This window comes from Falco rusticolus, chromosome 3 (genome assembly GCF_015220075.1).
Source record: "Falco rusticolus isolate bFalRus1 chromosome 3, bFalRus1.pri, whole genome shotgun sequence".
In the NCBI taxonomy this organism is placed as follows: domain Eukaryota; kingdom Metazoa; phylum Chordata; class Aves; order Falconiformes; family Falconidae; genus Falco; species Falco rusticolus.
This window is the reverse complement of record NC_051189.1, coordinates 73,994,207-74,009,340: the sequence shown is the minus strand read 5'-3', so window position 1 is coordinate 74,009,340 and position 15,134 is coordinate 73,994,207. Positions and strand designations below refer to the sequence as shown.

At 52.6% G+C, this 15,134-nt stretch overlaps 1 protein-coding gene across 1 annotated transcript; it reads right to left on the bottom strand.

Moving 5' to 3' along the window:
* Positions 1-4,307: 4,307 nt before the first annotated feature.
* Positions 4,308-14,491, bottom strand: IRX4 (iroquois homeobox 4). Its single transcript, XM_037382318.1, has 6 exons — positions 13,887-14,491; positions 8,890-9,048; positions 7,792-8,043; positions 7,068-7,174; positions 5,770-6,086; positions 4,308-5,579 (listed from the first exon to the last, which is right to left on the bottom strand). Exons 2-6 carry the CDS (start codon positions 8,932-8,934, stop codon positions 4,822-4,824), a joined length of 1,479 nt encoding a protein of 492 aa, XP_037238215.1. The 5' UTR covers positions 8,935-9,048; positions 13,887-14,491; the 3' UTR covers positions 4,308-4,821.
* Between the last annotated feature and the right edge of the window lie 643 nt (positions 14,492-15,134).

Here is a 15,134-nt window from a genome sequence, read left to right as displayed (position 1 = left end):
GGGGGGGGGGGGGGGGGGCGGGGAGCAGCCTACAAATCTGGAAATATTTTCTGCAGTCACACCATTTCACAAGGAGTATGAAAAGAACCCTTCCCACAAGTCCTAAGCACCTCACAGCCTCTTTAACAGTAAACGTGAGTTAAAACCTGCCAGATGTCATGCTTTCAGGATCTGTGTTTTGGCCATTAGCTATTCCGTTAAAAATAGCTTCCTCTTTAGGCGGAAGCACAATTATTTGAATTTCTTTACCAGGCAAATAAAAATGTATAATTTGACCATTAACTTCCCTCCATTCTTCACTTTTTTACATATAAATTACATGCACAAACCTCAAGAGACACAGGACTTGGACCCAAGCTCATCGCTTTGTGGCCAATACTAACTTTATCTAAAGGCGTACCTAAATAATTTGGCCAAAACACAGCGCGTGAATGATGCTGTTCCTCCCCATTCTTCTACAAATCACAGTCATTGAAACAGTTTCTGGTTCCTCACAATATCAGTGATTTATAATCTTTCCTTACATTTTCCAGGATTTCTGAGTTAAATGGTACAACGTGAGCATTAACTCTTATCTTGGCATTTAGCTGGATATACTTTCACAAATTCAAACCTTCATATTATTTGAAGGTCAAATTTAAATGGAAAAGGTAAATGTGTATCAAAAAGACTGTAGTAAGTCAGAGTCTCCTTCTGAACCATTATCTCTTTAAAATACATAATGTTCAAAGTCTTGCCAAGATAAAGTCTTCTTGGACACCTCTCCATGTGGCTGATGGGAAGGAGCTGCTACACTGAGTTCTGTGACTATGAAGTGGTTATGCAACTTTAATAGTCAAATATGCACTCAAGGTAAAAATAAAAGTGGTCCTAAACACTAACAGAAAATGTGTGAATCATTCCATCTATCTGTCTTTTAATTAAGCACCTATAAATAAGCTGGCTGTTGCAAGGTGTGCTGTAATCAGGTTACCTAAAACCAGCCCTTTCCTAAATTGGCATTTACAATTATGCGAGATAGTTGCAGATTGTTAATTGCTACTGTTTCTTCTATTGTTATTATTGCCATTATTATTATTATTATTAAAGGAACAGGCAATATGCCCCATTGCAATTTTGTATGCATGCCTGAGAAAAAAAGTAGATGACATAAATCGCATGCATAATCTCAGGAGACAATCATTTTAAATCTTAATTGGCTGCCTTTTAAATATCATTTAAGGTCTCGTTTTCCCTGCCTCTCTCTCTCTAGTTAAGAAGGTGTTGTGTCAAAGTCTATTACCTTGCTGGACGTCTCGCCTCTAAGTTTTTTTAAAAAAAATAGAACCATCAGCAGAGGTTTGAGAGGTCGATAAAGCTTTTAGATTTGGAGATGTTTTCAGGGAGCCCATTTCCTGCGGCTAAGAGTTGTTAATGGAGCTTAAGGAATTATCTTATGACTCGGGCTGGGAGAGCCGTATATTTCTTCGCTCCTGTTCCCTTGTCGAGGCTGAATATGCTCCTGTCAAACTCGCTTAATGAAAAGTAACGCGTCGCTGATTACAGTTTTATTTGGGCTCTATGTAAAAAGCACTGTTAATTTAGCATCCCCTCCTTTGTGTGTTTGAATTTGCCATGGCTGAATGATTTAGAGTCTCTCAGTTTCAAGCCGTTTCTCTATGATTCCACACACACCCCCACCCCCACCCCGCTTCTTTCTGTCTGCCTTTATATTTCTGCTTTGTACAGCCATATGAGCTGCACGGCTTTCCCTTTGAGCCCCGTAGCCTCCTCCAAAGCAGCCGAACCTGATCTTTGTCTTGTGCTGTTGAATCAAATGGCAAAATTAATTTCTCACACTGTTTTGTTCATACTTTAAAAACAAAAACAAACCACCAACCCTTCTGAAAGACACTGCATTTGACGGCTGATCTAGAGATGAGGTTCGTGTACCAAAGCAAGGAACTATTTTCCCTCCCCCATAATTTATACGGTCTCGTCTTAGGACCGCTAATGTTTTGATGTGAGGGCACACAGACACACGCGTACCCTCAGATCTGGTACACGGCCCCGCCCGCCGTCCGGAGAGGTCTGCTCGTCTGTGTAACAGACATAAACTTACTCAAACTTGTTTTATAACAATGACACGGAAATGAAGAGATAAAGGTTTGACCCGCTATTTCTTTTGGCTTCTAACATTTCGTCGTGCCTGTGTTTTGCTCACAGTGTTACCGTATCACTTGCATTTTAAGACCGGGTATAATCGGGACCCCGGTCAGTAAGGATTTGTACCTGCGGGCGGTGGGATCCGTCCCACGGCCGCCCGGGACAGGGCGCTTCTAAGGCTGGAGGAGGCTTTTGGCAGCTCAGCGGGGGAGCCCTCTCCTTGCACGCACACACACACGGCTCACACACACACACACTCGGCTGTCGCTGTGTTGGGAGCAAGGATGAAGTCCCCTTCTTCCCCAGGGAGCCTCTGTCGCACGGAAGCCGAAGCCCACCGGGAGACCCGATGTCACCCATCCCGGTCCCTGCACACGCAGCAAGGCTTGCACACACACAAACCTCCTTGCTTTAAAATTACTCGCGCAGCAGGTAGCGGGTTTTTCCCCCCCGTTCCACTTGCCTCCGCCAATGGTCTGAGGGCAGCTTAAACACTCGCCTTTCCTCCCTTCCCTCTTTCTCGCCTCCTTCATCCCCACCTCCTTAGTTTGGCTGAAAATAATTTGCTTTGTCTAAAGGGCTTCAGAGGCAAAGCTCGCCGGCCGCCCCGGCTGCATTAAAATTCCTGCCGGCCCAGGCTTTAGCTGAGATCGCGGCTCCCCGGAGACTCTACTTTCGCTATTACTGTCAAGTACCCTTGACTCTTTATTTTTGCCCTTTTATCTATTACAACTAATTCGAGTTCTTTTGCCCTTTTCAGTTTAAGACGTGGGCTTTCTGTAAAGCCTCCCCCTGCCACCGAGCTCTCCGAGTGCAGAGCCTTTAGAAATTGAGGGGTTTACTGTCAAAATGAAAATTTCACTTCAAATTATCTCGGCTGATGCACGTTTTCCAGGCCAGGGGCTCCTGTCTGAGCCTTTTGACAGCCAGATCAGCAGAGGGGTTCAGTGATCTCGATAATATCATCCAAGAGAGCGAAAGTCAATACAATGACAGGGAATATGACTGGATACAATCCAATTACGGCTGCTCGCAGAGAGGGGAAGGGCTTGATCTGATCTCCGCACCTGGATTCCCTTATTCAGTCCTTGCACTAACAGATCTCGCTAGAAACTTTGCGGGCTGGAGTATATTTTGGCTGGGTACTGTCTCAGTTGCCGTTACTTTCATATATATATATATATACACACACACACACATATTTTATTCCCTCCCCCCCCCCCCCAGCATTGTATTCATATTTATTGGGGGCGGGCAGTGCGGGGTCGGGGTGCGGCTGGCGGAGAGCCGCAGGGGCGGGATGGACGGGGCGGCTGGGAGGCAAGACAGGCTCTTCTGCTTGCCCCGTGTCAGCTCGGTCCCTCGGGCGCTTTCGGTTCTGCCCCTCAGCGCCGGGCGCCGCAGCTCAGGGGGTTTAGGCCGGTCTAGGTAAGCTGGGGTCTGTTACTGCATCGTCGTTTCTTTTCCAGCAGTTCTTCCTCTCTCCCGGTCCAAGGATCAGCAAAGTTTGTTCCCGTTCCGCGGAAGGACAGGAAATCTTTTAAACGCCTGTTATCTAAGTGGTAAATGGTCTGCCAGTGCTCCTGCATCACACGCCGAGAGCGCTCTCTCTTTTTGTTCGCTGCACTCTATTTAATGTCAAAACGGTAAAGCATCTGTCCTGAAGTGCTGAAATATTCATGGAGGATCCGCGATTTCTCCATCCTGTCAGAGGAGCTGCAGAGCTGAAACGGTTCTTTAAAAGATCAAATTTTCCATGTGAATCAATTGCTCCGCGCACGGCGGAGGCGACGCTGCGGCCGAGCCCGGCCCTTTGGGGCCGACCCCCGCCCGCCCGCCCGCCTGCCTGCAGCTCGGGGCCGGGGCGGGATGGGGGGGGGGGCTCCTCCCGCCCCACCTTGCCTCAGTGGGCAGCCGGCGCCCCCACTGCAGTCCCCCGCCGCCGGGCGCAGCGCTGAACCGCGGAGGTACGGTAAAGCGCGGAGAGCAGCCAAGCATCCCTCCCGCGGATCCATCCTCCCGCGGCAACGCTCCGCTGAGCCTTCTTTCCCGTCTCCCGGCAGCCTGTTGACAGTCCTTGGAATTACTGGGACCGGGTCCGAGGGCGGGGGTCTGAAACCTAAAAGGTGTTGGTCGCCCAATGCAAAACGCCACCACTTGTGTTACCTCTGAAACAGACAATTTATTGGAGTGAAACATACCTTTTAACATATTTTTGTCAAGATAAATTTGTGCAGTAGGTGTAAACTTAGTAGAAGTGCTGTTTGTGAATTATATGCTAACAAGGAAATCAGGAGGAAAAACTCTCGAGAAGTCTTTATAACTAATATCGGCATGCCTTAAATTAAATCTGAACTAAAATTTCCCGTTTGTAAACTTTCAGATGTAAACTTTTTAAGTATGTCTACGCTATAGTACGTGCTTTTTGGACATGGAATTAAATAACTTTCAAGACATTGATCCCTTAAAGTCGCAGCCAGGAGAAATTCTTCAGAACAGCCATGAGCAAAGTCTGTCCGTTGAACTGAGCAAACTGAACTTTAAATCCTCGTTTCTGTTGTTTTGCTTAAAAAAAAAAAAAAAAAGTTTTATATTTAAATTTAAACTCCTGCAAGTCTCTTTTCAGTGTAGCTGACTCTTGAGCGTTAGAACGTCCTTCGCCCCTCGGAGGGCCTGTTAGGAACAAAACATTTTGCTTCCTGATTTGGGAAACGCCAGAAACTCTTTGTTTGAGTCATGGTGGGCCAAGTTTGAGAGCTGCCCCTTGAGCACGTTGGCGCCGTTCCCCACCGCGCGCCCCAAGGCGCCCGTTTCCAGAATGGCTCCTTTGGTGGTAGCCCAGGAAACTGTCGTGTTGCTCAGGGCTTGGTTCAAAGTACTGTGTCTGAACAGGGGGTCGTGAAACACCCCGTCCACCCAGTTCCTGAGGTTGGTGACCGGCGAATCCTGGTGCCTGTCGATGACACTGACCGGGGCGGAGACGGCGGCGGCGGCCGAGCCCCCCTGCCGTTTCAGCATGCAGGAGGGGTACTCGGCCTGGTTGAGGGAGGTGGCGGTGTGCGCCAGGGACCAGATCCTGGGCTTCGCCTCCAGCAGCTGCTGCCCCTGCTGGAAGCACATTTTGGACTCGCAGCCGCGCTGCCGGGCGCCGAGCAGGTCGGGGCCGCACTCCGCCGCCGCCGTCTTCAGGCAGCTCCGCGCCCGCTCCGCCGCCGCCACCTCCTCCTCCTCCTCCTCCCCGGCGGCGGCCGGCGGCGGCGGCATCTTAGCTGGGGGCTCGGCGGCCCGCGGCGGGTGGCTGCCGCCTGGGTGCGGGTGCGGGAGCGGGTGCGGGAAGGGCCGCCTCAGCTCGCACTCCGAGCTCTCCGACTCGGCGGCGTCCAAGTCCTCCAGGTCGCTGAGCTCCAGCTCCTTCTCCTCCTTGCCCGTGGGCTCTGCGGGGTGGGGGCGGGGGAAGGGACAGCAAAAACAAGACACACGGTCACTGGCGGCGCCGCGCTGCCCCTCGGCCGCCCCCACGAGCGAGGCCCGCGGCCGCCCCCACGAGCGAGGCCCGCCCCAGGGCCGAGCTGGCGGCCGAGCCCCCGCGGCCGAACCGCTAAGTGCCTGTTTTTAGCAGGGTACCCTCGGCTTTCCCGCTCTTCATTGCCTCTTCCTGCGAACCCTCCTCCTCCTCCTCTTCCTCGTAGGGCCGCTTCTCGTCCGAGCACTTGTTCCGCGGCGGCCAGGTCATCTTGTTCTCCTTCTTGAGCCGCCGGCGGGCGTTGGCAAACCAGGTGGAGACCTGGGTGAGGGTCATCTTGGTGATGATGGCCAGCATGATCTTCTCGCCCTTGGTGGGGTAGGGGTTCTTGCGGTGCTCCTGGAGCCAGGCCTTCAGCGTGCTGGTTGTCTCCCGAGTGGCGTTTTTCCTCCGCGTCCCACCGTCCATCGTGCCGTACCTGCGGGCACAGGGGAGCACCCGCGGTGTGACACGGCGCCCTCACCCCCCGTGGACCTGCGCGACGCGGGTGCCCAGGGCCCCGGCCCCGGCAAGCCCCGGCCCCGGCTGCTTGCCTGCGGCACTCCCCGGGGGGTGGCTGGGCCAGAGAGGGGGCAGGTGGGCGAGGACAGATCAGCTTTAAGAGGGCGACCTGCCTCGAGAATTCTGGCCACGGAAGAAAGCAAGGAAGGGTTCAGCCCGCAGCAGCACCGGGCAATGCAAATCCCCGCTGTGCCGTGGCAATGGCGATGGAATGAGGGAAGAAAGCGCCTGCCTTTATTCGCGGTAAAGTCAATGTCAACATTTCGGGCAGCAGGGAAATCCTAGCAGCTTGTCAACGCACAGAAATCCCACCTTCCTGTTGTCTCATCAGTCCTCCCCAGACAGAATACATCTGGGTGACCCCGGGGTGTAACTGTTAATAGAAATATATTTCCTCTTACTCATTTTATTAGTAATCTGTCCTACCCTTTTGTTTCTGAAACCGCAGAAACCTAACGCCGATGACACTGGGCTGCAACTGAGTATTTAACGCACATCCTCCAGGAAAGGTCACCGGCACCCAACGGGCCTCAGAGCTTCAAACGGTGTGTAAGTGGGTTTACGCTGGTTTAAAACTAATAAACGTAGCAGAGACGCCCAGCGCCCAAGCCTGACTGCTCCGCGCAGGAAAAGATAACTGCCGCCCCCGTGGAGGGGGGCTGCTCCCCCCGCCGCCCGTCCGGGGGGCAGAGGACCCCACGTCTGGGTCCCCGCGGGAGAGGGACGTTTCACTGGGGAAGGGGAGGCGGCATCGCTGTGGCCGGGAGGGAGATGCTGGGCTGCGGGGAGGCAGGTCCGCGCCTCGGCCCCGCAGCGCGGCGAGGGGGAGGGGGGGGGGGAGGGGGGAATCCGGGGGGGGGGGCGCAGCGAGCGGGGCAGGGGGTGTGTGCGCGCTTACCTGTCGTACTGGTACTGGCTGAGGGTGTGATCGTAGGGGTAGTAGGCAGCCGCCGGGGCGATGCCCGCATGCGCAGACCCGCTCCCGTCCTTCGCCTCCAAACTGTTCTGCAAGAGACACCGCGCCGCCGCCCTCAGCCCCCGTCGCGGGGAGAGCTCGGGCCCCAGCCCCGCCGCCCCGTTCCCCGGGGCTGCGGGGGGACGCGACGGACCTTCCCGGAGACCCCTTGGCCGCGGCGGTCAGCGAGATCAATAGAGACATTAACTCGCGCTGTTACGGTCCAAGAAAGAAAAAATAATAATAAAAAAAAAGGCTGGCTGGGAAGAGCGCATCATTTCTTGCGAGCAGGGGTCCGGGGCTGCTCCGAACCACCCGCCTGGCCGGGCCCTCCGCACGCGGCCGCCAGCTCGTCAGCGCGACTTTTAATTGCGTTACCGTGAGAACCGTGCCGGGCTTGAATATTTAATGACCGCGGGGCTGGACGCGCCGCGCTCCCGTGCCTGTCGGCAAAAGCGGGCCGGCGCGGGGGAGCGGCGTGCGGATCGAGGGGGGGACGGCAAAGAAGACGACGAAGCAGTAGCAGCAGCAGCAGCGGCCGTGGCCGTGCCCCCACCGCGGAGGGGCCCCGCCGACCGACCACCGCCCCCGGGGCGCGGGGGGAGCGCTGGACCGGCGGGGCGGCGCGGAGGGCGGGCGGGCGGGCGCGTCCCCCGCGGCGGCTTACCAAGGAGTAGAAGGCGGGGGCCTCGGTGCCGTAGGTCACGTAGTTTCCATAGCCCTGGGGCCCGGCGTAGGGGCCGCCGTAGACCCCCAGGGCGGCGGCGGAGTTGAGCTCGTGTCGGGCGGTGGCGAGCAGGCGGCTCTCGTACACCGGGCAATAGACGGGGGTCTGGGCGGAGGCGGCCGCCCCCGTCTCAGCCAGCGTCCGTCCGCTGGACTCGCAGCAGGTCGTCAGGGAGTTGGTGCTCATCAGGAACTGGAGGGAAAGAGAGCGGCGCTGAGGGAGGCGGGGGTGGGCTGGGGGAACTTCCCAAACTGTAACCAAGTTTGGTTTGGGTTTGTTTCTTTTTTTTAAGCAGGTAGCAGCTTTGGGGTGTCGCCCCCCTCCCTCCCCTTCCGTATTTTGCTTCAGTCAGGGTAAAAACGCTCTGGAGAGGCAAGTATTTTAAGTTTTAGAAAAAAACTCAACAACAAACGCCCCGTGACTGTGGACGTTTAATCCTCCGTAATACGTTGCTCCAGCCCTTTACATTTAAAAACCAACTTTTCTGGTGTGTTCTCACAAGACTGGGTTTACACCGGTTTTCTCCTCTTGCAGCACAATGCTTCCCATCTGCGTTTTTAAACCTTTTTTCTAAATCGCTCATGCATATTTATTTTGACTGCAGATTTGTAGCAGCCACGCACGCATCTGTTATTAACCTGCTGGTTTAGAATATCCCATTACGCTTCTACAGTGCGGACCTCAGTACCTTCTTTTTTAATTGGTAAACTATGAATTTAATCGGGAAAGAGAAAAAAGCGCGGGGGAGGGGGGGAAGCAGGGTGGGGGGCTGGGGGATCTCTAGCTCCCTTTCTCACCTCTGTAATCCTCCCCCACGCGTCAGTAACACCCCCAAACACCCTAAATCCCGCGTGTTCCTTCCCATTTTAAAATATGTGCGCGAGATACAACTTGCGCATCTTGGAAGGATGGGGAGCGAGCAGGCGATCTGCCGCTCCCGCATGCTGGAAGGGATCGCCGCCGCTCTTGGCCCTGGACGGAAGTAATCGATAAGGACTGAAATTCAGTCAATTAACCTTGGTAGGCAAAAAGTCTTACCTGGGGTGCAGAGGAGTAAGGGTAGCCAAACTGAGGATATGACATGGTACAGAGGCTCCCAGTTATCTAGAAACAAGGCGAGACGTCTGATCTGCACGCTATTGCAGCCTGGCTCTGCTCTGTTGTACCAATTGATTGGTAACCACAGGTCCCTGGATGCTTATAGGACGAAGCAGAAAACCACATTTAATTTATTTACGTGAAGTCTTAAACTTTTTTTTTTTTTTTTAAACCGAAGCGGAGAGGCGGGGGGGGGGGGGGGGGGGGGAATGTATGGTGATTTTAGCACCTTCCACTCTACAGCTACGAAACAGAAGTAATTGTTACGTGTAGATTCCAAGGCTGGCAAATATGTAGGCAGAAATACATACTTTGCACCTTTTTGGAAAATATTTTGGAAAAATAAAGGGCAGAGAGGTGGGGTGGGAAGTGATACAAATACATCAGTCCAGAAGCACGTTGTTTTAAAAGAGGCGAGCCTCTGACGTCACGCAAAACCTATTCAAATTAACATGTCTGTAAATTTAACATTTATTTTCGGGAACCTTTCCCCTGGCGTGGAAAACAGACTCTCCAGCATCCCTTTCAGTCTGCCTAACAGGAGCGAAAGTTTGGAAAGCTCTGCGGCAGCAGCTATGCTTGTTTGCAACATTTCTATATATTTCTGTGGGGAAGGGAAGGAAATTAATGGTTTTAATCTGAAGGATCAATGTTGTATCAGCTAAGAATTCCCCCCACCCTCCTTAGTCACTGAAGGGCTAGTAAGCACTTTTAATTAGAAATTAATTAATGAGCAGCTGCTTCTTCCCACCCCACAGTAATAATTAGTCTCAATTACAAACAAGACATATGAAGGGACACACGACTGAGTCTTCATTTAAGATTTAATCAACAGTTAAAATTAGCGCTAACGCTGACAATAAAGCACATGACATGCAATCCTGCTTTCCTTCTCGGCTTTTATTCCAGACGTGTGATTACAGGTAGAAAACCCTATACGAGCATGTTCCAGGGAATGATTGAAAGGACGTGACTTCTCACGTTAAACCGACTTTGATCCCATCGCAAACCTCCGCTGGAAAAGCCAGCCTTTCGCAGGGCGGAGGGCCGTATACAGCCTGCCTGGGCTCCGAGGTGCGCGGTGGGGGTGTGTGTGTAAAAGCGGAGGGGGCTGGGGGCGGGAGGGAATTAAGGAGAGGGGTCCAGCTCAAATGCGCCAAGTGCTGCTTCTCACCGAAGAACAAACATCTCTTTCTCGGTGGCTCCCCGAGGCTACGGCGGGATCCCCGAGCGAAGGAGGGCCTGGGAAAGAGTCTCGTCTTCATCACCCCCTTCTCCCCAGCCCACCCCACCGCTGCCATCAGCCACCCTACCCTCTGCGGGCTGGAAGGCCCCCACACAAGCGGGCAGCATCTCCCTCTGCTTCACCCTCGGAGGGGCCAGCTTCCGTGATACCGGCCGTCGCGGGGAGATTCGGGGGCTGCCGGCCGGTGGAGACGGCTGAAGCCTGAACCCCAGCATCTCCCCCCGCCGGGCAGGTACCGCCGGGCAGCGCGGGCAGGCAGCCGCCGGGCGGGCGGAGGGAGCGGAGGAGCCAGCTCCCAGGCTGGAGCTCGGCTGCCGGTGCAGTTGAATGCTGCTCCGTGGTGTGCAGACTTGCTCAGAGAGATTCCTGGGTTCAGACATGTGAATAGCCCCAGGGTCACACTCTAATTAATGATGATGTTCTCTTCTTCTCCCCAGCTGGAAGACTGCCTCCCAGAAACGAATCTGCCCACACTGACAGCTCGATTGAGGGTGATTGATGACTATCTGGAGACCACAGTACACATAATATAATATCTGCTGCGTAATTGCTTTAATTTACAGATGAAAATACTAGTTCTCGGATTGAGTTAGACTACAACGAGCAGCATTTTATGGCGCTTCAGAGTGTTTGCAAATAAAAGATATCAGATACAGTACATGCAAATTATTCTGACAGCTCAGTATCTGTAGCCGGGAGAAAGGTGTAAGAAAAGGACTCAAATGACATAAATAATCGGGTTTGAAATCTGTATTGATTTTTGGAGGGGAAGAAAGCGCTTTTTTCTTCCTCACCTGAAATGCTAATACCTTCTTCTTTCTGGGAATATTAATAACTTAGTCATTGGCTTTCTTTTGCAGAAACGCACCTTTATTCCTCCTGCTGCCCCGGTGCTGCCAGCATATAATGACACTTTTAGCTACTACTTACGAGCAGCTTCCTTCTACGCGATGTGCTGACGGGCTATCGCATTGTTTAGGAAGAAAAGACACCCAGTGTTTACACAATGGTCTGCACGCAGCCTTTGGTGCTGCTCGCTGTGCCTCCTGCGCTGATTGCGCTGGGGGATGTTTATTTAAGCCCTGGAGTGTAACTCACCGGTGCTAGGGAAGAAAACAGTTGCACTTATCTCAAGAGCGGCTCGGTGTAGAGCACTATAATTAGCTGGGAGAGCTAGAGAACTGCCTGGAGAAGTCCTCTCAGTTTTCCAGGCTACAATCTGGGAGATGTCGTGGTGTTGAGGGTTTGAGGGTTTTTTTGTTTTGTTTTTTCTTTCCCTTTTTTTTTATAATACTGTAGATGTCAACTTCGCGGTGGCCCACAGAACACTACAGGTTTTGATATTTAGATGAGTCTATTAAACTTTAAAATACAAGGTGAAATTCAATATTTATAATCCTTGTCTATTTATATATCACAGTTGTCTTTCACTGCACCACGCAGATACACTGGTGCCCATTTTTGCACTGAACTTTCCTGTATTAATCATGATAATTATTTGTCATTTTTCTTTGCAGCCTGCCTGCTCTATTACTTTACACCGGGTCAGCTTTGTGCCAGTTCCAATCTGTATTCCCTAGAAAGCAGTCATTAAAAAAAAAACCAACAAAAAACAAAACAAAAAACCAAAACCAAAAAACCAAACCACAACCACCAAACACAAACCACTACCACAAAAAAAACAAAAACTGTGCAACTTTAAACACTTAATAACCTTAGACGCTAAAAGCTGACATTACATCTTCCCCCAGCGTTCATGTCTTGTTTCACTTACAATCTACAAATAATGGCCCTTTGTTGATAAGAAACTCAGCACAATTATATTTCATCTTGAATTTTTGGTGCCAGAGCACAAACATGCAATAAGCCCCACAATGATTTAAAATAACCTTTGTGGTTCGTGCACATAAACAACGTAACACTGTTCAAATCCAAGCAAAGACGCTTAATGCTGTGGGCTATATCCTTAAGCATTTAGAAAATGCAAGTCTTTGTTGTGCAATAAAAATTGATCCTTGTCAAAGCCCCTTTCCTGTACAAAGCAGTTAACAGCTTTCGAGAAAGAGAAACACACACTGCTTTCTCCAAAGTTTCAGCAAGTAAACCCATCGCGATCAATACGAAACGCTGGAGAGTTCCCCTCCTGTGAGAGTCAGCCTGCACACCCGGACGAGCAGGTATTTTACAGCCAAAGCCCAACCAGGTCTGTCTCCGAGGGTTACGTGTTTCCTCTCCCGAGAACCTGGAGCCAACGTTCGTACAAGTTTTATCATAAAAGCATGAAACGAGAAGGAAACGCTGTGGTGCTGGAACAGGCCACAGCAGGAAAAACAGAGCAGCTCTTCAGGACTAACGCTTTGATGGACGTCTTCAGGGACATGATCTGGAGGCAGTTAATGCAGCTACACTTTTACTATCTGCATTTTCATCGCCTCCTCTTTTGGAGGGGTTATTGCCACTCCTGGAACTATTTCAGCGACGGAATTTGCTTATGGGCTAAACAGACTTTAGCGAGCTCTTTCAGTCGACTTTGCTTTGTTTCCACGTTACAGACTTAAAGCAACCTTGACACCGCCTGACAAACGCTGTGAAGCTCTACATGTTGCCCATTTGGGATCTGACATGGAACCGAGGGCAGCCTAAAACATTTTCAAGTAGATTACCTCCCATAAAGTCGCTATCGACAGTAAATACGACTGTGTTTTTCTGAGCCCGTCTGAGTTGTAATTGCATCTCCTGCACTCTGAACCGAGGGACAGCGAGCTGATACTGCCGACCTGCACAAGCCTACGCAGTGGCTTGTGATCGGTGGAGCTATGATGACAAACATTAACAGTTGCAAAAGAAGGCGCCGCTAACTAAGTTACTCAGATTACAACTACACGTAAAATCAGTTGTTCAAAGCTATCCGTTTGAATGCTTTCATTTTGTAAGTCGCCAATCCTCTTGGCAAACAATCTAGATTAAAGCAGAAAGGCCTCACATGCTTATTCTGTTCTTTGTATTTATTAACTTTTCACACTTAAGAACTAGAGCCAACACACGAGCTCGCTCTCTCACACAGGCACAAAACTTTTCAGCAAGACCTGGGCAGCTGCTCTATGGCTAGATGGACCCTACAAGACGTCCACGTTTACCTGCTAGGTGCAGAGCATCGCAACTACGTTTTCGCTAGCAAAGCAAAGATTGCATAAGGTTTCTCTTTCCAGCTCCTGTACCCCCAGCGCCGCAGACTCGTAGGCATTCAAACGCCACCGCCTTTGAGCTCTCTGGCAGCGGACAGCTTCAACATACTTCCCTGCGAAGATAAAACTTTCCTACTTGCAAGGTCATATTCTATGCCTTTTAAAGTTTGCCTTAAAATCCAGAAAGTTTGACTCAATACCTTACCTTAGCGCTCGTTGAATATCATATCCACACCCCCTTCCCATGAAATAACACACATATGTTAGAATACATTTGCCCTCTGTCCTAGGTAAAGATTGCACAAAGCCAAATGATTCATTACAGTTTCTCTTCCCTCCAGCAGTTCGTTTTCAGCTGCCTTGCTGCTAAAGCAGGCTCCGAAGGGGGAGGGGGGGATAAACCCCACCGCTCCCCCACCCCCCGCTTCCGTACAGAGAGACAGACACACACACACACACACACACACACAAGCGCATCACCATCAAAACAAGAAGAAAATTTTTACCTGCGATCACGCCAGGCTTCGGCTACAACCTCGTAGTGATGGCTGTGCCATGGCAGGGCTTCTCTCCTCTCGTCTGCGCTGGCTGACTTTGCAGGGAGCTACGGAGAACTAACGCAGACATTTCTCAGTGTGATACCTGAGCGGAGCGGCACAGTGCCTTCGGTCCCCAGGCGCCACAATCACTTCACTAACCCCCTGTACCAGAGTGACGTTTAAGTGAATAGCTCCACTGATCACACTCTTTCCTACTGATTAACACTTTCCAACACGACCAGGCACTCCACTTCCAACTTTTCCCGTTTTAAAACAGAAGCAGCAAGCACCGCTTGCTTCCGCGGGTTATAAACGCCGTCTGGGGCGTGGGGGACACCATAATTAATAGCAGGTTAGTAAAATCAGTGCTGCCACTCCAATTGTTGTCCTTGTTGCCAACAATAATTGCATTGATTCTGGAAGGACACGAATGTCCTCCATTTAACCTAATGATCTGCGGGTTGCACAGCGCTGTAAGGCAGCCGTAGCGTTGATTAACTGCGCGCACCTCCAAACTATCATTTATCTCTGCGAGTCACGACTGAAAGGCGCTAAACTTACAGGCAACTCTCCCTGCCTCTCTCGCCGTCTTTGTTTCCCTCCCGTTTGAGGAGGCGGGCTGGGACGCCAGCGCTAGCCCTACGCGCAGGGGACGGGCACCTGTACCTGTCCACCCATCGGCCTTAGCTCTATTCATAGCCCTGGGGCAGCGCGGCGGAGCCGGGCGCCGCGGACCTACGGGGGCTGCGGGGGCCAGCGCCCCCCGGCCGCGGGGAGGGGGGGGGGGGGGGGGGGGGGCGCGGCGGCGCCCGGCGCCGGGGACCCGCTCCCGGCAGCGCCCCCGGGCCGGCCCCTCCGTCGCCGCCCGCGCTGGGCGCTGCGCCGGGGGCTTCCTCCTGGGCGGGGGCGGCGGAGCGGGGGTCAGGCGCTGGCGGCAGCCGCAGGCAGGTCGGGGCAGGAGCGCTTGCTCCCGCTTGTCCCCTGCGTCCTCCTGCGCCCGCCCTGTCTCAGCCTCAGGCGGCTGCCGCCGCCGCTGCTGGCTCTCGCGGAGAAGTTACTCGGGCCCGGGGCTGGGCGAGCTGGCAGCGAGCCCTCAGTCTTAAATGCCTTTCGTGGTGCGCAGCCCCCCTGCACCCTCCCTCAGCCCCGGGCGCCGGGACCAGCTCCAGGCTCCCGCCCGCAGCCCGGGGCCGCGCAGCGCCCAGGCAGCCCCGC

Coding starts and splice junctions, on each gene's coding strand:
- IRX4 (XM_037382318.1), bottom strand. CDS start 8,934: ATGTCATATCCTCAGTTTGGCTACCCTTACTCCTCTGCACCCCAG. Junction 6,087..7,067: donor AGCCAGTACCAGTACGACAG/GTAAGCGCGCAC, acceptor CTGTGCCCGCAG/GTACGGCACGATGGACGGTG. Junction 5,580..5,769: donor GAAGAGCGGGAAAGCCGAGG/GTACCCTGCTAA, acceptor CCCACCCCGCAG/AGCCCACGGGCAAGGAGGAG.